At 44.2% G+C, this 23,649-nt stretch overlaps 2 protein-coding genes across 2 annotated transcripts; both read left to right on the plus strand.

Moving 5' to 3' along the window:
• Positions 1–822: 822 nt before the first annotated feature.
• On the plus strand, positions 823–10,255 carry LOC116448187. The gene is made up of 4 exons (XM_032118306.1): positions 823–1,049; positions 3,943–4,090; positions 4,313–4,609; positions 9,873–10,255. The coding sequence occupies exons 1-4, from the start codon at positions 823–825 to the stop codon at positions 9,987–9,989; spliced, it is 789 nt and encodes a 262-aa protein (XP_031974197.1). The 3' UTR covers positions 9,990–10,255.
• LPAR3 (lysophosphatidic acid receptor 3) lies at positions 10,249–23,426 on the plus strand. Its single transcript, XM_032118433.1, has 3 exons — positions 10,249–10,336; positions 12,861–13,618; positions 20,184–23,426. Exons 2-3 carry the CDS (start codon positions 12,883–12,885, stop codon positions 20,531–20,533), a joined length of 1,086 nt encoding a protein of 361 aa, XP_031974324.1. The 5' UTR covers positions 10,249–10,336; positions 12,861–12,882; the 3' UTR covers positions 20,534–23,426.
• Positions 23,427–23,649: the final 223 nt, after the last annotated feature.

The raw sequence follows: 23,649 nt of genomic DNA on the forward strand, positions 1-23,649 counted from the left end.
GTTTTCCTTACTGCTTTGTTCTTGGGGTTCCTCCCCCCTGCCATGTGGTCCTGGGAGAGGGGCCCTGGGGGGGAGGCATGGGGTTTCCCTGCCCCGGTCAGCCTCATTCCCCATTGGTTGTTTTGTGTTCCCCTGTGCGGGCAAGGACCCTCGGGTCCCGGGATTGAGCAGTTCCTCGGCAGAGCCCCGGCCATGCGGCTGGGGAAATAAACATCTCTGAAACATCTATCAAGAATCGGTCCATATGTATTTCTTTCCCACGGGCCTCCTTGTTTGATACATCATGTTACAGAATCCCCACTGTAAATGGTGGACAATGTGGGCAGAACGATCCCCCATCCCTAAAAACAGAAAATTCGTGAGTAAAAACCACTCTAGATCTCTCTCTTCTCACCTTGGTTTGGATATTCTCTCTGGACTATGGAAGAATTGTGGGAAATGGGGCTCTCTGAACCACAGAAAGAAATGTATCTAGAAGTTAAAGGAATCCTTGCACAACAAAACAAGAAAGTATTTGTTCTGGGAGATCTAGAACATTTTTTTAACTGGGTTTTCAAAAATTTCTTATGTATTTCTCGAGACTTACTTTTTGATATTGATCCTCCTGGAACTAGTCTCTGGTGTTTTTGGTACGAGATCTGGGATGAGATAAGGGATCAGACAAAACATGCACTAGTGACAGAACCTCTCTGTGGATTCCTTGTAATCAATGAAGCTCTTCAGGAGCGTTTGTATGATCCCCTTACCCCTAGAGCAGAGGATGGCCGTAATCCCGTGGCCAAGGCCGCGCGGCCGCCATCCCAAGAGCGTGTGACTGCAGCCATGCCGGCGGAGGTGCCTGTGCTGGATGTGCCTGGCCCCCTCGGGAGCGTGCGCCTTATTGCAGACCCCATCCCTGTCTCGGGGTCCTCGGCTGCGAGTGAGGGAGCGATGCTGCAGGTGCCGCGGGTGCCGTGGGCCATGTGCAGCAACGAGGCGGCCCCCAAGAGCAGCCACGAACCGGGGGTCAGCATGGCAGCCCGCTCCGAGCACACGGCTCAGAGAGCCCTGTAGAGCGAGAAGCGGTGGTTTCCACAGCGACACGAGAAGCCGTGCAGCGCCGAGCCGAAACAGGGCCGCTCTCAAAGCAGCGTGGAGTTTGCGGAGCGGAACCGCTCACAGGGCACGGAGCCAGCGGCGATGGCAACGCGGGGCCGCGCAGAGCGCGGACATGCGCCGGAGCAGCGCCGCTCGGAGAGCGCGGAGCAGCCGCAACGCGGGGGCCCGGCCGAGACATTGGAGTCGGCGAGGCGGCGGCCACGCGGGACCAGCAGCCACGACAAACACGCAAGCAGGTGATAGGAGGAGTTGTAGCCACGAAAGTCATAGGAACTGTGAAATGGTACAATGTAAAAAACAACTATGGATTTATAACATGAGATGATACAGGGGAAGATTTATTCATCCACAGAACTACCATTAAAAGGAATAACCCTAAAAATTACCTGCAAAATGTAGGAGATGGGGAAGTTGTACAATTTGATATAGTGCAAGGAAAGAAGGGTTTACAAGCAGCGAATGTTACTGGGCCTGGAGGTATTCCAGTCAAAGGCAGCCGTTATGCACAAAATTATAAACAATATCCATCCCAGCAATTTCCCTACCCACAGCCTACTTCCCCCTTTTACCCTATACCCAATATGAACCCCTTCCTAAGTTTACTCCATCCCCAGTTTATTCCTAATCCGTTTTTCATCCCATGGCTTCCCTATACAATTCCCTTTCCCTACAACTCCTCTCCGATGCCGAGGGGGGGATGAAAAAGGGGGAGGGAAGAAATTAAACCCTCTCCTGCCTCAGTTTCGTCACAAAGCATGCCCAGAGAGTCCTGTCTCCCTTCTGTCACCCTTAAGATGTTCCAGAGACTCTGTTTGGGCATTTAAAGACTCAGGAGCATGGCTTGTTTTGTTTTGAAACTGTTCTTGTTATGTTTATCCAGTTGTTTTCAATGTTAAGTTTTAAATCTCCTTTTATTAAAATAAATGGGTGAAATGTTGGGGTCCCTCCCCCTGCCATGTAGCCCTGGGAGAGGGGCCCTGAGGGCACAGACACGGGGTTTCCCTGCCCCTGGTCAGCCTCGTTCCCATTGGTTTTTTTGTGTTCCCTGCGCGGGCAGAAGGACCCTCGGGTCCCGGGATTGCCTCAGTTCCTCGGCAGAGCCCCGGCCATGCGGCTGGGGAAATAAACATCTCTGAAACATCTAGCAAGAGTCGGTCCATACGTATTTCTTTCCCACGGGCCTCCTTGTTTGATACATCATGTTACAGAATCCCCACTGTAACACTCTGTCCTCTGGCAGTACTTACAGAAATCTTGAGTTAGAGACTTGAACCTAGCAAAAACAGATACTAAAGCATGTGTGTGGATAATTAGCCATATAATGTATGAACAAGGTAACAAGCTCATCACCTCCAGAGGCCTGGCGCCTCTCTTCCCTACAGCAGGTGAGGTGCCTCCCATACCCCTGACACTGAGTCATGGTGCAGGAGCTGTGGCTCCTCACTCAAGCTCCAACTCTCTCTTTCCAATTTAGTAGGACATTTAATGTGACCTGCCAAAACCATTGCTCAGATAAATGCTTGTTTGTGAGAGAATCCTCAGGGAATGAGGGAAAGCATTATCAACAAAAGGAATGCAGAGAATACTTAATAATTCTTAACTGATTTTAAGACTTAATTTCTGTAATGGAATCATAAAACTTTCTTGTCCAGTATTGATTTTTTTATGGTTTAAATCATATGAAATCATTGCTAGCTAGACTGCTGCTTCAGCCCTACCATATTAAAGCGGGTCACTAATGTGCTGTAGAAACCAATTTTTATCTTCACCATCTGGTGCTCTGAGTTGTTTTTTTTCTCTTGGAAAAAAAGATAAGAGAGGCTTGCTGGAGGCTATTGCTGGCTCTCTATTCCACAGAGGTGAAACTTTAGAGGAAATCTGGCATGTGTTGACTCTGAATTCTGCACATTAGTACAGATTTGAGCACAGTTGCTGGCTGATAGGTGGTCCCACTCCAGCTGCGAAGGAGGTGATGCACAGTAATGGAAGCAGAACTGGAACATAAACTTTTGCAAAGTGCTCTGAGAAAGGGCTGTTGCCTTGTTCTCTGGGAATAAGAAGCTTTTGCTAATTGCTTATAGGACTTAACAAAAGGAGGAGAAAAATGGATGAGACAGTGAGAAGCTTGCATTAGAAAGATATGGGCAAGAAGGAAGAGAAGAAAATTTCCTGAGCCATCTTCAAGGTGAGCATTTAAGTGAGGGGAACAGGGTCAGTAGGATTTTGGGCTCTTATTCTGGGGCTTTTCTTTTTTTTGGTTAAAACAGAAAAAAAATGTTGGAATGGAGTCTGTTTGGCATTTCAAATATAATGTTCATGTGCAAGGCTGTACCTAGGCTTTAACACCCTAAGTTTCATGCTGTGATTGTTACCAGGATTCAGAGAAGTGGGGCAGATATCTTCTGCTGAGATTTTTTCTTTTGTCAGTTCTCCAGCTCTGAGCAGACCTGTGCTTAGCTCTGCACTACATGAACATATGCCTGGCCTCAGTAAATGATTCAGGTACGTAGCAATGGGTCAGAGCCATCTGATCACAGGCTTCAGATAAATTTGATTTTGTATTACCTTCTACTTTTGCGTTTGATTTGTCCTTAACTGCAAAGCTGTGTGTGCTCAGTCCTGCCCATTGGAGGTGACATGAGCCTTAAAGTTTCTGTGTCACAGTGTTGGGTGTGAAGTGTTTCTCGTTTGCTTTTCCACTCTGTTTCAAAGAACAGCTACGTGTGATGCTCTACCTGTCTGTACTGTCCGGATCTATTCGCAGAAGTCAGTGCAATTTTGTCTGAGTTTTGAATCTGTTTCCTAATGGGTGAATGATGATGGACCTTCTGATGGGCTTTTCAGGCAGCATAGCCCTTTAGACTCGTGCAGCTCCCGCTTGTTCGGGGGTCTCGCTCACGTTCTCCGCAGCCGCCCGTGCCGGGGGAGAGCCAAACCTTGGCCCGGGGAGGAAACACAGGCTTGGGCGAGCTCTCCCGTTCGCCAGGGGCAGGTGCGGGGCGGGCGGGGCCGGACGGGTTAAGGCCGGCGGGGCGGGACGGGGCGCGGAGCGGAGCGGGGCGGGCGGGCCCGCTCGTTCTGGCGGCGGCGCTGGCGCTGCTCCGCTCCGCGCCGCGCCGGGGCTGCCGGTGAGTGGGGCCGGGGCGGGCAGGCTGAGCCCCTGCCACCCACAGCGGGGCCGGGGCGGCGGGGCGGGCGCGTCCCGGGGCGGCAGCGGCGGCTCGGTGAAGGGGGCAGCGGTGGCAACACGTACGCGGGCTGGACGAGCTCCGGGAGAAATGAGCCTTTTCCCCAGGAGTGGGGCTGGCAAAACTTCTTGCGTTTCTGTAAAACTCTTTGCGGTGGTGCCGGAGCCCCGGGCGCGCCCCGGGCCGTGCCGGTGAGCAGAGCGGGCAGCGCCCGGAGCGCAGCCCGAGCCCGGCGGGGCAGAGCCCGGGCAGTGCTGCCGCTCTGTCCCGGCGAGACGTCGCGGTGTGTGCAGACACGGACGTGCACGTATAAAAACATCCACGTGAGTTTCCATATGTTTGAGACTCCGTTTGCACATCCCTGGGTGCAGGGGGGCCGCGCCCTGCTGAGGCGCGGGCAGCTGCTACGGACTGTGGGCGCTGGGAAGGGTCTTCTGTTAAGTGGGGTTTTTTTAATACGGTGTTTCTTAATCTATGCAACGCACCGAAAAAATACACTGCCATTATTTCGCATTATGTCTTTTGATAAGTTCTTTCTCTTAAGGAAACAAGGTCGGGTGGGAGGAGAGGGAGAGGTAGAGGAAGCAGTTTTGTACCCTTGTGTTTTCAGAGGCCACGTACTTAGGTCTGCTCTCCCATCTGCGATATGAGTCTAGGAAAAGACGTTTCTTGTTGCAGACTGTAAGGTGCATTGCTGTAGCTTTGTTCTTTAAGCTGTGCTGAGTATGTGGTTCCTTGCATGTTCTTACAGTCTTCTAAAAGGTGCAGTAGGAAGCACAACTCAGATCCAGTTATATGGTGAAAAATCTGATTTCACTAAGCTTATCTGTGTAATGAAAATTAAACTAAAAGCAAGCAAACAAATCAAACAGCCCCACAAACCAAATCTGCAGAATCAGTAAGGAAGCAACAGTTCTTACCAGCATGTAAAGCTGAGAGATGTATTTAGCTTTTTTCAGAATCCTAGGCGAAAGTTTCAGACAAGTTCATCTGGATGTGTCCTGTGCTACACGTACCATTACCATTTAAGAACGTCTTCCAGCATAGGCTTTATGCTATCAGATAATGAAATAAAATCTCTGAAGTATATGATTTGACACTGTTGAGAATATATTTATCTTGGGTATTAGCCCTAAAGACTGACATACCTGAATTCTACTATTATGCCATTGGGTCAACTTCTATGTCTTGAGAAAATATGTTTTGGAGTGTGCTATTTCTACCAGTTCCACTGACACATTTGCTTGCAAACCCAGGCTCTGAATCTGTTAACAGCTTGGATACAGACAAGTGACTTGTTTTAATCAGCAGTGGTGTGACTTAGGTCCTTATCAAAATGTGCTGAAAAGAAACAGTGAAAGTTGACTTGTTTGGGACTGTGCTGAAATAGTCTGTATCCACATTGTGCAGGTTTTGTGGAAGAAAGCTGATTTGTTGAATGGTAAAATTCAACAAATTGGAGGTGGTAGTGATCAGTGAGAGGACCTGGAAGTTCTGCAGAAATGGGAAACTTACTTTAGAAGCAGAACAGGTATTTTCTTCTAGGCATGTTTCACAACGTATAGGCTGTTTGAATGACTTTTAAATACTTTAAATGCTATGTCTGTTTCCGCATTATAGGACGACCTGCCAGCTTCTTCCAGAACCACACTTAAAGGAGACTAAATGAAGGCTTTGCAGCAAAGTTTTTAGTTTGAACTCCATATATAGATCTACTAAACCATAATTTCAGAAAGTCTTAAATTACCAAGTCTGGAGTCTAAACTTGTGGTAACTAGTGAGTTACTTGGTATCTGTCCCTAACAACTTCTCCAATGTATCAGAGCTTTCAGAAGCAATTTAGTGCAGTAGAGCAGGTTTGTACTAAAGGCATTTCAGGAGCTGGAGTCTGAGCTTTGTAATACCTTGATGGAGATGCCCCTGTATCTCTGTTTCACGGTTCAGCTGTCAGTGTCAGTCTGCAGCAGTTTGCAGAGGAACAGCATTGTCACTTACATGCACAGGATGACACTTGTGTGTCCTGACAGTGACTTTTAAGCCTCTTATCAGACTGTGTGTACAGAGCACTCTGGTTCGTGGTTGACGGTACTGTTTCCTCTCTCTGCAACTTTAAATATTTAGTCTTGAGGTTCTTTTGGTAGGTTTAATACTTTTCTTGAGGCTCTTTATTTGTATCATATAGCACTGGTCTTTTGTGCAGGATGTATGATACATAAAAACCTTAAATGCTTCCACCACAGATATCTAAGAATTGCCAAAGAATCATCTTCATTCCTTTTGCCCTACTTTCTTCACAGTCCAAAAGATGACACCACAGAAATGGACTATTACTGGAAATATCCAGAACCATGGTGGAAGTATGAGTGCTGCTATACTTTTCATCAAGTTAACATTATGTAGATGAAACAGGTTTGGAGAGAAAGTGGATGTGGCACTTTGCTCTCCGTAGCCTAAAAGGTACTGAAGACCAAGGGAGTGGGATAATGCTGCTTGGGAGTGATTGATTTGAGTTCAGCCAGTTATCTGAAATTGGAGATACTTCAGTTAAAGAAAAAAAAAATAGAGCCGAGCACAACCACAAGTAGATTCCCCTACTAAGTAAGTTCTCTGGTTGAAAAACTTATTCATTTGGCCTCATAGTTTTTTAATCATAACTTTTTTTCAAATTTTAAAGCTACATTTTAAAAACGTTTTTGAAAAATTATATTCTCAGGTCCTTGAATTGTACCATGTACCATGCTGTTTCAAGTACAGGCAGTGCCTGCACAATTTCTGTAATAAACAAAATAAAACAGTTGCATTTCTGAGATAATTTGTCTTTGTAAAACCTGTTAAATTAATGTTGGCTTCCATTACATCCTCTAGTAGTACCAGATTAAAAAAAGCTTTAGTTTAGATACATTTTGTGCAGTTTTGTGTTCTCTATGTGCTTCCTTTCATTTGTTTTTCTAAATTGATTTTTGTTATAATATCAATTAACTATTAAAGACAATTAAAGGTGAACCAGAGCACTTGCCTCACAAAACTCTTCCTTACAGTTACATATTAACATTTTTGGCCTCTGCTGTGTTACACACCCTTTTCTGCACTGGTATTTCTTTCTAAGCTGAGGTAACCTGGGTGGGTTTCTTGGTGCAATCATTTGGTTGTGTTTTCCTCCGTGGCCATACATGTAGCAGGGTGTGGACGGGAACAAGGAACCAATTGCCTTTCTGAACTGGTACTGCTGGTATGTATAGCTTTGGCTGCCCAGTGTTCTGGCTTCCTTCTGCCTGCATCTTCCTCTGGGGAATAAGGTGAGAGATCTTTTCAGTAATGAGAAAAATAAAAGCAGCAGCAGTGGTTTACCCAGCAGAAGAGGATGGGACAGAGGGTGTCCGTGTCTGCCTGTGGCACAGGGCGCAGGCAGGCAAATGCAGGGCTGTGGGGAGCCCTTGGACAGGGCTGCACAGGCTGCAAGTCTCCAGACACTCCTTTTGTGGTGCTCTGCCAAGGGCCATGTGCTGCTTGTAGGGTAAATTTAAAAAGCCGAAGGAATATGTGCGAGTAGGCAATTGCTGCTGGTATTTCTCTGCAGTGACAGTCTGAGTGTGAAGAGAGTATTTCAAGTGACTCTCTTCCTCTTTCTGCCACCAATGCCTGTGATCAGTCAGCGTGATAAACTCAGCTTTCTACAGAGCAACTTTTGTAATAAGTTTCCAAATCTCTTAGAGATGTGTATTTAATACCTGGTCTTTGTTAATGGAGAAGGGGAGGCAGGAGGCAAAGTGCTCAGGCAGAGCTGGCAGCCTGCCTGCTTTGCAGGCTGAGCCTGGGCACAGCTTGCTCCTCTGCACCATCTCACAGACCTGCCCGGACTGTACTGGCTTTGTGATCTCTCCTGTTCCAGAGTGTATCATTTTGGTTGAACTACCCTGAAATTCTGCACAGAAATTCCTGCAGCAGCTCAGGAAAACCAGCAGTAAACCAGGCTGGTGTTCTGCCTGGGCAAACACCCCTCCCTCTCCGCTAAGCTGAATTTCTGCCCTGCCTAAAGGGCTTCACCACTCCGTGTAGGCTCAGTCTTGCTCTCAGGACCTTTCAGTCCAGCTCTGCAGTTGGCTTGAATCCTCTCACAGTAGCTTTCTGTGCCAACCCAGGCCTGTCTGCTCCGTCCCTTTTGCATTTATACAGAAACAGGGCAGAAGCCATCAAAGTCCCCCAAAGTGACGCCAGCCCTTCAATAAAGTTGTAGCCAATGTATTGAAACATCTTGGTTTTTAATGGACAGGGAAGAGGCAGAAAACCATGAGGGTGTGCCATGAATCACATTATGGCTTGCAGGATAAATTTTATAATGACTTTATCATTTGTGTTTTCCTTCAGAAATGTTTGCATTAATAATGAGTACGTCAGCTTAGAGCTGATTTACAGGCAAAATTTAATTTTTAATCAAAATAACTTAAAGGTAATTTTAATCACAGTTTCAATCAGAAAAACCTTTGACTTAAATAACTGATACTAAATTTTATTATAAATATAAAAATTTTTAGTGGCTTTATTGAAGCAAACAAGATTCCAATTGAATAACAATCATTACAGCATGCTAGCTTGCAACTAGCTGAACCTTTTGTCAAAAACATTATCTAGATGATGTTTTATTTCACTGACTCTTTATTCAGGTAGCTAGTATAATATATTCCTACATACTCATGCAAATTCTTGACTTTTATTTAAAGAACGGTGAAGAACATATTCTGACTTGGTGTGAATTACCCTTTCATAGAGGAATTTAAAATCAATTATGATACACAACTGTCATTAAGAACAAACAAAGTTCAAGGTGTTATGTATTGGGAAGAATTCTTAAAGTGTGCTTTTGCATTTGAAAACAGTTTAACTAAAATCCCAAATTCTTTGAGATTCTTTGGAACAGAGGATTTTTCCCACTCAAAAAAAGAGAAAAAGCTTTAATGTTTACTCAAGTGTGGTAGAGGAAAATGCAGTTCACAGTCCATCTGTTCGTGATCTTTGTAGCCTCTCTTGGTTGAAATGAGGTATTTAAATAGATTGAAATGAGGAAAAGAACCTTTTAGACAAGCTTTCGGCACTTGCAAAGTTTTGATGTATTTGCCTGTAAGTACCAGGGCAAGCTGTTAGTTCAACTCACCTGTAGAATATGCAACATGGGATAACTGCCGGAGGTCTGGATGGTGGGATAGGAAATACCAAGTGGCGTAGAACAGGTGAACAGAGATTTTTTTGCTGTCCTTTCCCATGAAAAAACCCAAGAAATACCAAGCCAATTTCAAAGCAAAAGAAGGCAATTCTTCTAAAAGTGAGTAGCGCAACTGGGGAGCTCTCTGCTGCAGACTCTGGAAGACTCTTTTGCCTTTATAAGTCTGGACTGACAAGTTTAGCTGGTTTTCTACTAACTTTGAACAATATTTTGCCTGAATATTCAAATTCTTTTGTACTTAATAAACAGATCTGAAATATGTAATATTTAAGGATTATTTTTACAAAGGGTTATATTTAAGGGTTATTTTTTTCTTCTTAAGTTTAAACCTGCCCTGGTTAAGATAAGCATCTCTGATTTGGCTGCAGAAGACAAGGCCTGGAGAAGAAAGTCCTGCCAGGACATGTGATGTGCCAGGAGCTATGGGATATCCTGTCTTGTGCCTGGTGTGGACTGGGGCAGGACCACTGGATTCAGCTGCATAGCTCTGTCACGGCTGCACATCTCCCGTGAGACCAGGCTAATTCTGCTGGGAGGACTTCAGATGAAGGTGTGAAGAAAACCACTGTCTGCAAGGGCCCTGGTGTTGTAAGTGCTTTTCATAAACAGGCTGGTACAGACAGCCAAGTGCTGCATCTCCACTTTGAAGGACTGGGATGTAAACTAGCTCCAGTTCAGCTTCTGCTTTGGTGCAGCTTCCATTTGGAAATCTCCAGAGTCTGTCCTGTGACCCTGAGACCTCAGCTCGATGCTTTTCTTCTCCTCATCTTACCTCAACACCTCAAGACATCTCTTTCAAAATCATTTGTCATTTGAGCTCTGCTGTGTGACAGTAAGTATTTGTAGTGTAATTATTTCAGTGGAGAATTATGGACGTGTGAATATTTTTTTTCTTTGTTTATTACTTTAAATAAGGATGGGACCTCATTAAGCTGAAGTATTTAGAATAAATTCATAGTTGATATTTTGGATTTCTTTAAGCTTTTCAACAGATGAGATGCAAAAAGCAGCTGCAGATTTCTTTACTCTCCTGTCACTGTAAGCAAGAGATGCATATGTTGAGATGATTACACAGTAAGATACAACATGTTCAGAAAACCTTCCCTGTAATTTTCACAGGTTTGGTTGCTTTTTTTTCCCCCCCCTGCCATTCTTGCCCAAAATGCTGCTTCTATTTACAGGCATTTGGGCTGTTCTGTAAAAGCTTCATGTCAAGCTCAGTAGGTCCTTTGCTGCCTTGATGTGTTAGAGCAGAGGCTTCTCTGCTGGCAGGGTTCCCAGCACTTGGCTACTCGAGTAGCTGTTGTCTGCAGCTCCTCAGGGACTTCTGGTCATTTACAGACTGAATTTGATTTTTGAGTACTTCCTGGATGAGAATGGGGAATGTACTGACTGCCCAACTCCCCTACGTTGCCCTGAACAGGGAGCAGTGGGCGTTGAATTTCATTTGACTCATTGCAGTGGATTTGCATTCCTGAGGCTTTTTTATTTTTAGATGGAAGGATGCTCTGTAATATTTCAGCACAAGGGATGGTTTACTTGTTTCCTTCCACTTCTTGTCCTTAAGTAGCTGTTCTTAGTGTTCTGACTATGTGTTCAAGTTTGATGCTTTAAGTAACACTGTCTTTTATAAAAAAGTGGCTGGCCAGGTTCTTGAGGATAATAAAATGGACAACAATGTCAAATGGCCTGCTTTCATGTTGACTACTAGGTGGGAATTAAGAAAAATCAAGGAAAAAATGCTAAGGCGCTAGTTCAGAAAAATGGAATATTAAAAAAGATAACTTTGCTGAAAAAATTATGGAATAGTGTAACTTGATTTAAAATTACTGTAAATATTGCATGAAATAACACAAGTAGCAAAACATAAACGACAAAGGACGGACCTTTTTAGTTTAAAGCTTGGAAGGAACCTTTAATATAAAAGTGGCATTTTAGCCAGCCTGCTGGGGATTGTTTAATTTGCTTCCTAGTCCCTGGGAAGATGAAACATAACTGTAAAATGGGACCTCATTATTACCACAGGGTAATAATAGACAAAGTGAACCTGATGTTTATGTGTCAACAATTTTAGCTGAAGAGATGGAAAGCCTATGCTTTTTAAAATCTTTCTGCCTGTTACTGCTTCTTCTAGGTTTCTTGTTGGTTGCCACTCTGTATAATATCTAATGTGATCAGGCTCTTGTTCCATGGCTGCGTTCATGGGTTTTGCTAGAACTATACAATATCTATTAATGAATTGTTAAAACCCTTCTTCAGATACTGACAATGAATGTGAGGGCTAGTGATGATCAGATACAAACTCTCCCTTCTAGGCTGTGAGACCCTGCATGGGGTCCAGCAGCTGTGAGTAGTTGCTGTCAGATCTCCTGTGTAAATTAGTCCAGGTTCAGTTTGGTTCATAAAAAAGGCAGTAAAATTGCCAAGGCAGCTAACATTGACCTCACCAGAGTAGCTGAAGTGTGATGTAATCTGGAACTTGGACTCTCTTTCCATCATCAGGTTTAATAGTCCTGTGTCCAAAATAGTGCTGAGTGGGTATGAGAAATAAACCCCAGCCATACTGCTGTTCCCAGGACTTGCTTTAACCTGTGGTTGGCTAGGGAACTGGATTTTGGTTTTAAAGATAAGTGGGCTGTGTGGTGCTCACAAGCCTGTGGGTTGAGAGCCCAGTAAAATAATTGCTGGCTTTAGAATAGTCAAATATCTAGAATATATTTTTCCCTTTGCAGCACATTTACTTAAGTCCTGTAGTAGTAAATAACAGGTATGTGCTCAGAATATACATGCCTGTCGTATCTTATATACATACTTTTTTTACATTTATTAATATATAATTGAGAAACAAAAAAAAATTTTTTGTGTAATGGGCCTTTTATTGCTTAGTCAGTAAAATGGAAGAGTTATGATTTATTCTTCCCTATCCCTACTGGCTACACTGAGAAATGGAAATAATGATGGGGCTGTGGCTCAAACATGGAATTTCACAGCAAGAACGGCTTGGCTGTTGCTCAGATTTTCTCCATGATCTCCAGAAAGTAATTTTTAACTTCTTAACTTCCACCTTGTTGCCTCTACAGTATGACTGCTAGTGCAAGAGAACTGTGCTGGAATTTTTTAAGTAGGAAAATCTCTTAAAATTCCTGATTCATCCAAGCATCATGCAGTGTGGTCCTCCAGAATATCTTCTGCATCAACCCTGTACAGTTTGAATTTTTAGTTAAGGCCTCCAAGTATATACCCTCTCGTGTCCATGTCACAACCCCTTGTCCCCAAAAAAAGAAGGTATGGTGATTGAAGCAAGGACTATTACCTGGCTGTTAATCTTCTTTCTTTCTTCCTTCCACCCTTCCTAGGATGCAGGGGCTTTAATCCAGGATGAACGAATGCTACTATGACAAGCGCATGGACTTTTTCTACAACAGGACAAAGACAGACACAGCGGATGAGTGGACAGGAGCACAGCTCATTGGTGTTCTATGCTTTGGGACATTTTTCTGCCTCTTCATTTTTATTTCAAATTCATTGGTCATAGCAGCTGTGGTCAAGAACAAGAGGTTTCATTTTCCCTTTTATTATCTTCTGGCCAACTTAGCTGCTGCAGACTTTTTTGCTGGAATTGCCTATGTCTTCTTGATGTTCAACACCGGCCCCGTGTCCAAGACACTAACAGTTAACCGCTGGTTTTTGCGTCAGGGCCTCCTGGACACCAGCCTGACGGCGTCCCTGGTGAACCTGCTCGTCATCGCTGTGGAGCGGCACATGTCGATCATGCGGATGAAGATCCACAGCAATCTCACCAAGAAGAGAGTCACCTTCTTAATTATATCAATTTGGGCCATTGCTATTTTCATGGGTGCTGTTCCGACCCTGGGCTGGAACTGCCTCTGTGACATTACTGTCTGCTCATCCCTGGCACCCATTTACAGCAGAAGTTACCTGGTGTTCTGGAGTGTCTTAAACCTGGTCGTCTTCTTCATTATGGTGGTGGTTTACATAAGAATCTACATGTACGTCCAGAGGAAAACCAATGTCTTATCATCACACACCAGCGGGTCCATTAGCCGGAGGAGAACCCCTGTGAAGCTTATGAAGACTGTCATGACTGTCTTAGGTAAGAGGCTACAAACCATGGTGGGCAAGGCTGGCAGTGCCAATGGATTGGTTTGTGTTGGTTTGGCTTAGCTTTTATTTAAAACAAACCAACCAACAAACAAACAAAAAATCCCACAAAAATTGCTCAAACCTCCTAACACAAAAAGCCTCACTGAACTTAAAAGTGCTGGAGTCATCTAAACTTCTGTGTACTTTAGACAGTGAAATAGCTGTTGCACTATGCAGAAACATGAGATAGAGGACTGGTCAACACACAGAAGAAAAATGTCTCTGTTGTTAGGCACCTTGTTACAAAACACAAATTGTGAAGGTGTTTTGTTTTTTGGCTGTTTTTTTTTTTTTTGAGCAGGAAGATACAAAATCACTTTGGAGAACGGCTTGTGAAGGTTTACAATTACCTAGTAGAACATTTTCAAAATAATGTTCTTTAATATTTGCACAAGGCCATGAGCTCTAATGTTGGACATCAATAGTTTTTTTGCGCATCTTCCTCTTGGCTGTTTCCTGAACACAGAAACTTCTTCCCCCTAGAAATGTACCTTCTCTAGGGAAAGGAGAGCATGCCTGGTGGGTCCATGAATTTGATAGAAGTTTGCTTTTCAAGGGAAAGATTCACCTTCATTTTGTGGATATTGCATGGTGTAAAATACTTTTAGATAATGATGGTGCAGCATAACCTTAGATCTCTGAATCATAACACGAGATTTGACCTGGGTTCTACCCTAAAGACACTGTTGATACTTGAGCAGCTCAGAACACTTCATCAGGTAATTGCGATGTAGTGCACATTAAACTAGAGAGGAACAAAGTGGATGACTGATCCTTGGAACAAATACCAGCTGTAGCAGTCAATTTTCCCCAGAATTACTTGAATCTGGACAAGATGTGTTCTGGAAACCACGTATCATGTGAGCAGGGCTCCAGGTGGAACTGGGGGTAGACTGAGACATTTGTGAAGCTGGGCTCAGGTGGTGGTGGACTCTAAACCCACAACTATGGCTTTACTGAGGTTGGATGAGCCAATGTAGGAAAGTGAAAGCTTTTGGGAAAGCTGGTGGCCATGTATACCTGGGACACAGTTGTGTCATGCTGCAGCATGGTAGTACTAGAGAGCTCTGGGAGAAAACTGTAATTTTTCATGGAGGTAGGACTCGCCAGGGTAGGAACTTCACGCTGAGGACACTTGCTTCCCCTTGCAGTTTTTGGATGCTGTTTGAGGAGACTGGTATCTGATTGTATTATTTTTTTCTGAAATATTAGTGCTGTGCTACATAACACCTTTGTCTACCAAATGATGTTTTAAAGTGCTTTAGAAGTTGAAATCCGTTAAACTTCACAGTGCCTGACTTGTAAAAGAAAGTGGACAGATAGTTCAAGCATGTACAAGGTTCTCACTTATACTTCTGTGTCTTCTGAAGTTGGCCTGTCCTCTGCCAGAGCCTTGTCTTTCTAAATCCTTCCCTAGCTGTTCTTCTTTCTTTCCCTTTCACTTTATGATACTTATAGAGTCAATTTGGTGGCTGTGCCTGTCCCCCTGCCCTTGACTTGCAGGGGCAAGATCTGATTTTTTCCCTATCTAAGCTCTCATGCAGTGAAACCTAAACCACCCACCTGGAAGGAGAAAATCCCTGCAGAAAAACTCTGAATTGCTCCAAATATGGTCCTACCCTAATGCATAGGGATCGAGTAGACTGTAGTTAACTGCTGCATTGGAAAGAGACAGAAAACAGAGCACTTTTAGAAAGCGGTTCTCTGAGCATTTCTGTTGAAGGCAGAACTGCTCTCTGGAGCAGATGTGGGAGTTGGAGGGACAGGGATGGTGGCTGACATTTGCTCATCACTTGTAGTCCTTTAGCCTGTGGCAAGCCTTCAGTGTTCTTTGTGACTGTGTGGAAATAAACCCCACTTAAAATCTCATTTAGAACTTAATGTTTCTTTTACTAGGGAGTGGGGCCTTAGGACTATGGGTTGATTTGAAGTTCAGCATTAGCTTTCTCTTACTCACCAGCATATGGCTTTTCAGCCATGAAATTGAACTATAATTCAGGCAAAGCATTTAATGATATTGTGTGCTGGGCCAGGGAAATTTAACTCAGAAAGCCTGAGTGCTACTTCAGAGATTATAATTTTGTACATTACTTTGTCAGTCACAAAGTCAGAAACAAAACCAAAACAGAGCCTGCTTCCAAAGAAGTCGAATTAGTGCTGGTGTTGCTGGATGTACAATCTACTTCAAGCTCCTTGGTCAGAGGAAATGTATCTTGGCATGTTCCTTCATATCAGTTCTCCAAATTTTGACTCTGAGAGGCTTTTAATAAACATTTATTTCTAAGAATGAGAACTTATTTTTTTTAACAGTTTGAAATGTGCTTTCCTGGCCACGTCATTCAAGCACTCTGTGCAAAATGTATTAGAAACCACATAGCTTGTTTTCTGGACTTTCTTATTACCACAGGAGTCGCCAAGTGACCAAAAGGATTCTTCCAAAGTCCTGCTTACAACCACTGATGCAAGAGCCTACAGTTACATGCAGCACATGGGTTTTGCCTAAAGCAGTTATTTTTAATGGTTTGTTCCAAAACATCTGAAAATGCTTTGGAGTACATGCCTGATATGGTCTTAACTAGAAGCCTATTCCAGGGTGCTGTGCTGGATAAAGCATAATAAACCCCAGCATCCTTGTTCATGTACTCTGTTGGTTTCATGAGAGATTCAGGACAAAATCCTTCTGATCTGCTGCTGTGTGGAAGGAGGCTGTGTGTAGCTGGGAGCTGCTGGCATGCTGCTCCTCCCAGCTTCCTCCTGCTCCCTCCTTGGTTAGGCTGGGCTGCGGCTGGTTGCCCTTCCAGCAGAACATCCCTGTCCTTTCTGGGTGTTCTTCTGTGGCCCTACAGTTGAGAGCTGGGGAAATTGAGATTTTATGGATTCCATGGATTCATTCACCACAGCTTCAGGTGGCTTTTTGCACCATCCCTTAGGCTTGGAGGGTCGTTCCAGATGCTAGGAGTCAAGTTCCTGTCATCTACATATCCCTGCCATAACCCCTAAAATAGTCCATCATGGCACAGGAGTAAGGCTTTCCTTTTGGCATGCTGAACCACAGGGAGTTATCTAGTTGAAACTGGAAGATGTGAAACCAAGCAAAAGGGGCTAAAATCCCCTTGGACTGACTTTACAGCATAATCCCAGCTCAGCCTGTGACTGTAACCTTGAAAGAAGAGTGGCTGCAGGTGTGCAGGTATGTGATTTTCAGGTGGTTGTGTATGTGGTAGCTCCTCTGAACCTGGCAGTGAGATTCCTGCTGAAGTAGCAGCTTTGGGGTGGATGATTTTCAGTTTCAGTGAATTTAGAGTTTAATTGGTGACTTGCTCTTTTAACACACATGTGGCAAAGGCAGCTGGAACCTACTGTGCTTTTTTTTCTCTCAGTGTTGGCACGCTCAGGGATAGCCTTGATGTGCAAGGGTTTATGAAATTATGCTATTGAAGCATTCATAGTGCTTCCAGCTCCACAGGAATTAATTTTTAAGCAGAGATGATGTAATCTACAAGAAATTCCGTAGTTAAATCTAATGGAAAACCCTCAAACTAACCTTTAGGCATTGTGACACCTGATCTCCCATAATCTAGTGCAAAGACTCTGAGTTGTTCTAATGTATGTGGCAGCCAGGCTGTATTTCATGTCACTTGTGTGAATTTTAAAGAGTCCCAGAAGTTAAATTATCTTTGCAGTGTGGCACTTTGTCAGGGAGGGGAGCTCCTATGGGATAAATATTCTGCAAACAAGAAAATTGCCAAAGGGCTGAGACTAAGGTATATTTTTATGCCTAACCATGGTTTCTTCTGAAAGCTTAGTGGTAAAAATAAAATCTGAGCAAGGCTGTGAGTCTTAGATGTGCCTCACTTTCATCTTTGTGGTGCTAAGAGCAAAATGTGTTTTTGATGGAGTCAAAACAGCAGCCCCGTGAAAGCATTTTGCAGTAACTCGGACACTGTCACTGCATTGCCTCGTCCTTGTTTTCAGTCATGGGAAATGTGTGGAGACATGCCTGCAGATGTCTTATCTTCCCTTACTTTTGCAGCTGAAACCTTTAAGGATTTTGCTTGTATAGGCAGACAGGGATATATCCTAGGAGTTCGTGGACTAATCCTGCCTGAAATCTTGCGTTCTGTTTGAAGGAGACATTTTTGTGTCTTTTGTTAAATGTGGCTTTTGGGGTCTCTTTCTTCTCCTGCTGATTTCTATAAAAGCATGGCTGGACCTTGCACACCTTGTGGTACAAGTAGTCAAAATGCTTTCAGCATCTGTTGTAAGGAAGGTTTGTTACCATCTCAGTTTCTGTGTGGACTTGGTGGATTGGCAGCTTTGCCAGTGACCCTTGGTCAGTAGTGAAAGCTCTGTGTCCAAATACTTGCTGAGACACTTAACTAGGCACAGTATTGTCTGGGTGGTTAGGTTCCAGCTCTTGTTAAAACTGATGGGATTTGCTGGTGAACCCCAGGACAGCAAATCTGTGCAGTGTTTTCTCCACTGTAGATAAGAGAGAGCTGGTGCCCTGCTCACAACTGCTTACTCAGCATGCAGGAGCCAAACCAGTGTGTAAAACAGAGACTGACCAGGGAAAACAAGTGTTGTGGTAGAAGCATGCAGCTCCCGATGCCACTGGGAAATGGAGGAATGTTACTGATGTTAACCAGTATCTCAAAACTAACACCATGAAATTAGTACTTAGCATCACAAAAATCTTGGTACAGCAGAAAATTCAGTTTCTGAAGAAAGTGGTCTCTTGCCTCTCTGTTCAATATTGCCTAGAACAGAGTAAATCACTTGGTTGAATTTTGCCTGTAGTCCAGGAGCTCAAAGTTGCAGCAAGATCCACAATACCTTGTCCTGGACACATTCTCCAGCAATCCTACTGCTTGCTCAATCACACAAATCCACTTAAAATACCATTATGGCCTGCCTGTCATACGGGCAATGCCCACTTCAGTGCTCGGTGGGGAGAAGTGTCAGAGCTGCTGACACCAGCCCGTGTGTGCAGCACAGCTGCTGGGGTGGCTGGGGTGCTGCTGAGCACTGGCTCTGGCACTGCCTGGCTCCTGCTGTGATCCACTGCTGGCTTCCACAGCTTGGATATGGGAATAGCAGCAGCTTTTAAAAGATGAGGTGGACTTGCTTGTTCTACCAGAAGTGTTGAACAGATACCCACACCCCCAGCAGAGCTTTTAGGCATGTAGATGCTATTATTGTTGAATTATTTTTTTCTAAGCTCCAAAATGGGGAAACTCTGCTGTGATAAGTGATTGGAATTTCCTTGGTACATTGTTCAAACTGTGATGGCTGGGCAGAGTTGTAATTTTCTATTTCTGTATGTCAGACAGCAATTGTGGCTTGTGCTAAGTTAGTATTATCATGCATATGGCTACTCCTTCCCTGGGCTCTGGGCAAGGGATCATGGGGTGCAGTGCAGGAGGGAGACCAAGGGGCAGATGGGGCAGTCCAGGGCCCCTCTCCGACTTGTGGCCGAGGCTGCATTTGGTAGTGATATTCCCCCTCCTCATCCTCAGTTATGGTGTGGGTGTGCAGGAACATGGGAAGGTGCAAATGCAATACTGAACTAAGTTTTAAGCTGTGGTTTTAATGCTTTCTTTGTGTCCAGTCTATGATCTCCTCTCCCTTATTCTCCCTTTAATTTTTTTTTTGGCCTCTCTCACAGAGTTTTCTCTTCCCCCACCACTATACGCTTACTTCCTCATACTTTTTGTTTTGATTTTGTTTTCTTTCCTACCCCTTCATTTTCTTGTCCTGACTGCTCCATCCTTCACTTCACCTTCACTAACTCATCTGTTTCCTTCTCTCTTTTCCTGTGTTACTGAATTTTTTCCTGCAGCCAAATCACTGTGTCTCAAGGCTCAGCATGCAGAGCTGGGATGGAGCAGTGGAAGGAGGTGGGCTCAGCTCTGACTGGGGAGCCGACAGTGCTTGTGCATTGTAGGCAGTGGCATGCATGCTACACTCGCTGTGGGTTCCCACCCAGGACACATTTAGATTATGTGACACCTGTCTAATTAATTGGCACTGCAGAGTCAGCTGTAGGGTGGCAGGAGACTTGTCCCTTTAGATCATATTACAGCAGTGGTGGAAGTGAACCACCTGATGTCTTCTCCTCCAGTACATAGGAGAGATGAGCAGAGGAAGTGTGTGTTCAAGTGCCAATTCTCTGCTTTTAAATGATCCAGAGCTCTTGTTTATTTATCAGCATGGATAAATCACTGTTGTGATGACCTTTTCCCACACGTGTTTGAGTTGATGCTGTCAGCAGTTCAGATTCTTGCTCCCTGCAGTCTTCTGAGGGCTGTCCTGTCTCCTGCTTGGGGCTTGGCAGAGAAGCTGTAGCAGATATAATCTTTCTACTGTCATTAGAATTTTGTCCTCTCCTGCTTTTATAATTTTTGTGTAGAATTTTGATAAACTCAATAATCTTGTAAGATGTTAAACACTCCAAAACCCTAGAAGTTTGAAGTCAGGTTTGCTTTTCTTTTTATTGTCTCCTATATTTCTAGGTGCCTTTGTTGTCTGCTGGACCCCTGGCCTGGTCGTCTTACTGCTTGATGGCCTGAACTGTACTGACTGTGGGATTCAGCATGTTAAAAGGTGGTTTCTTCTCCTGGCCCTGTTGAACTCTGTCATGAATCCAATAATTTATTCCTACAAAGATGATGAGATGTGGGCTACCATGAAAAGGATGATTTGCTGCTCCTCTGAGGATAAGAGCCAGGAGAGACGGTCATCTCGGATCCCGTCAACAGTTCTCTGCAGGAGCACGGATACCTCGGGCCACTACATTGAAGATGGCATTATTCAAGGGACAATTTGTGGAAAAGGAGATCTTGGTGACAAAGGAAACTCTTGAGCTATGCAAGGGACTGACTTGGCTGGAAAAGGAGAGGGGGAAGGGAGAGGTTTTGTAAGAGAAGATTGACTGGCAAAGCTAGTAAACAATATATCCACTTTGTTCCAGAGCCTCAACTCCAGTGTTAACAAAAGTTCTTATAAATAATTGCCTGATGGAAAAACACTTTGTAATGAAGAAAACTTTCTGTGCTGCCATCCTTTTTGACTTTCAAGTACATGAAATTGTTTTTTCATGTGAATGGAATAAATACCTCTCAGAGACTTCTTGTGCATGGAAACAAAGTGTAAGCAACGTAGTGAGACCCTCGTTAAGCTCCCACAGAGAGAAGAAACCTGCCTGCCTGTGCAGGTTTGGAATTTATTGAGTATTTAGGCTTTGAATAGTTTTTGTGCATCTTGAGGAAGATTGTAGGCTTGGTTGGATAGAATTGTGACCTGTTTTCTTGATTTATGAAGTTCATGAAATAGTTCATACTTACCTCTTCTCTTCCTCCTCCTTATCTTGCTTTCAAAATAGGTAGTTTGATACTTTATTAAAGCTGTGCCAGAAACCTGGCTGTGATGGGAGACCCAGACCAGGCACTGGTGTGTGTGAGTATGTCTGACCATGAATTGTCAGGATCTGAGAGTACAGAAAGCAGAAAAGCCATTATTTCTTCCATAGTGGGGTGAATGCTGCAGGGAAAGACGGTGCACTCCGCTGCTGTTGTGTAGGCAGGCATTGAGGGTGGATTAACAGAAAAGCAGTGAGGCTGTGTTCATTATGCTCATTTCTAACTTCCCTAGATAATATCAAATGGGTGTTCTCACTCCTCTTTACCTGCTATGCCACTAAGAGAAATGAGATCCAAAACTCTGGTTTACAAGGGAACTTCTAAGGGAAGTTTAAATACCCACATATCCAGGTTCAGTCAAGCTATTTAAAATAGAAATTAATTTACAGGCAAAAAAAGCCCGAAATCAATTTAAATCTCTACAAGAGTACAGTATGCATTGATTGTTGGACCTTTTCTGGACTACATTTAACCTCCAATTTGCAAACCGGTCTTACTGGAACAGGTGCTTGAGGAAGAGACCGTGGAACAGCGAGCAATGGAGGGCTTTCAGCATTGTGACTGATCAAATCTAGCGCTGATGCAGCCACAGCCCAAACAGCTGGAGTTCTGACTTATGGAGTATCCTCCAACAGAAGATCCAGCAATACAGAGCTCTAGGGTAAACTTTTAAAATTCAAACTTTCAGATAAAAAACTGGATTGTAGATTTCTCAGCACTCTAAAAACCTGGCTCACACTGTCTGGTTTCAACAGCAGTGAGCTCCCTGGTGCGATTTAACAGTTTCCTGTGTTGTCTCCTAGAGAAAGTCTGATCCCTAAGGTATTAAGGCAGGTGACCACAACCAGAGGTCACTTTGAAAAAATTCTGAAAGTTTTGCCCACTTGGAATTATCAGAGAACAACACCAAGAGCCAACACCAAGAACGTATTTTATGAAGCTGAAATACAAATATCAGCCATGGTTTGGACGAATTCTTCCTTTGGTGCCACTTGCATGTGGATATCTAGACTATGCTGGTCAAAACAGAACTAGCCCTCAGCTCAAAGGCTGAGTAGGGGTTTTGCAGAATGCACTGGGGGACTTCATAGCAGCCTTTAGTGTAGCTTACAGGCACAACAAGGCCCTGTTCAGAGAGCTCTCCCATAACATGCATTATCTTGTAGGGATGTGGCCCAGTATTCAAGGTAGATGCTCTATTTGAGTAACACTAAAAAGGTTTACACATTTTTTGCTATTATAATGCAATTTTTTAGTGCAAATACTACTTCACTGCTCTGGTGTTCTGAAAAGCGTGTAAAGTGGTGCTGTGTAGAGGCGGTGGTGTGGTGGGTTGAGCCTGGCTGGAGACCAGGTGCCCACCAAAGCTGCTCCATCACTCCTCTCCTCAGCTGGACAGGGGAGAGAAAATAAAACAAAGTGCTCATGGGTCAAGATAAGAATAGAGAGAGATTGATCACCAATTACAGACTTGACATGGAGAAAAATTAAGTTATTACCAATCACATCAGAGTAGGATAATGGGAAATAAACCCAGATCTTAATACTTTCCTCCCACCCTCCATTTTTCCTGGGCTTAGCTTTACTCCTGATTTTCTCTATTCCACAAAGGTGCAGGGGGACAGGGAATGTGGTCAGTTCATCAGTCCTTGCTACTCCTTCCTCCTCATGGTGAGGTTTCATCACACTCTTCTCCTGCTCCTTTGTGGCGTCCCTCCCACAGGAGACAGTTCTCAAATTTCTCCAACAGCATGGGTTCCCCACGGAGTCACTGGCCAGCAAACCTGCCCCAGCATGGGCTTTCCATGTAGTCACAGCCTTCTTTGGGCATTCCACTTCTCCAGCATGGGATTCTCCACAGGCTGCAGGTGGATCTCTGTACCACAGGTTGCAGGGGGAGGTTCAGCTCCAGCACCTGGAGCACCTCCTGCCCACCTTGGTGCTGGCACAGTTGTTTCTCTCACACATTCTCACTCCTCTCTTCAGCTGCAGTTGCACAGGTTTCTTTCATCCATCTTAAATACATTGTCCCAGAGACACTGCCACTGTTGCTGATGGACTCAGTTTTGGACAGGGGCGGGTCTGTCTTGGAGCCAGCTGGCATTGGCTCTGTCAGACAGGCTCTTCTTGTGTCTTCTCACAAAAGCCACCCCTGTACCCCCTGCCCCATGCCACTACCAAAACCTTGCCCTGCCAACCCAACCCAGGAGGCATTGCAAAGGCACAGCATGCAAGCACCTGTGTCCCTACAGCTACTGCAGTGCACAGTTTGTCTGAACTAGGCTGAAGCTCTGTATACAAACCTAATAGAAAATAAAATGCTACTTCAAAATGAAATTCTTGTTTTGTTTCCTGTTTGAATGGTGATTGAACAGCATTGATGGGGAAATGTTGTTTCATGTTACTGTTGGTCCAGGGTGGGGGTGGGGGTTGTTCTAATAAAACTTTCTTTTTTACTAGCAATACTAGGCAGTGTATTGCTCGGTTGAATCAGGCCCTGAAGAGAGCTTGGATGAAGGTCTTGAGCATCTGCAGCAGTGGAAAAAACATTAGGTCTCTC

This window comes from Corvus moneduloides, chromosome 9, assembly GCF_009650955.1.
Source record: "Corvus moneduloides isolate bCorMon1 chromosome 9, bCorMon1.pri, whole genome shotgun sequence".
NCBI lineage: Eukaryota > Metazoa > Chordata > Aves > Passeriformes > Corvidae > Corvus > Corvus moneduloides.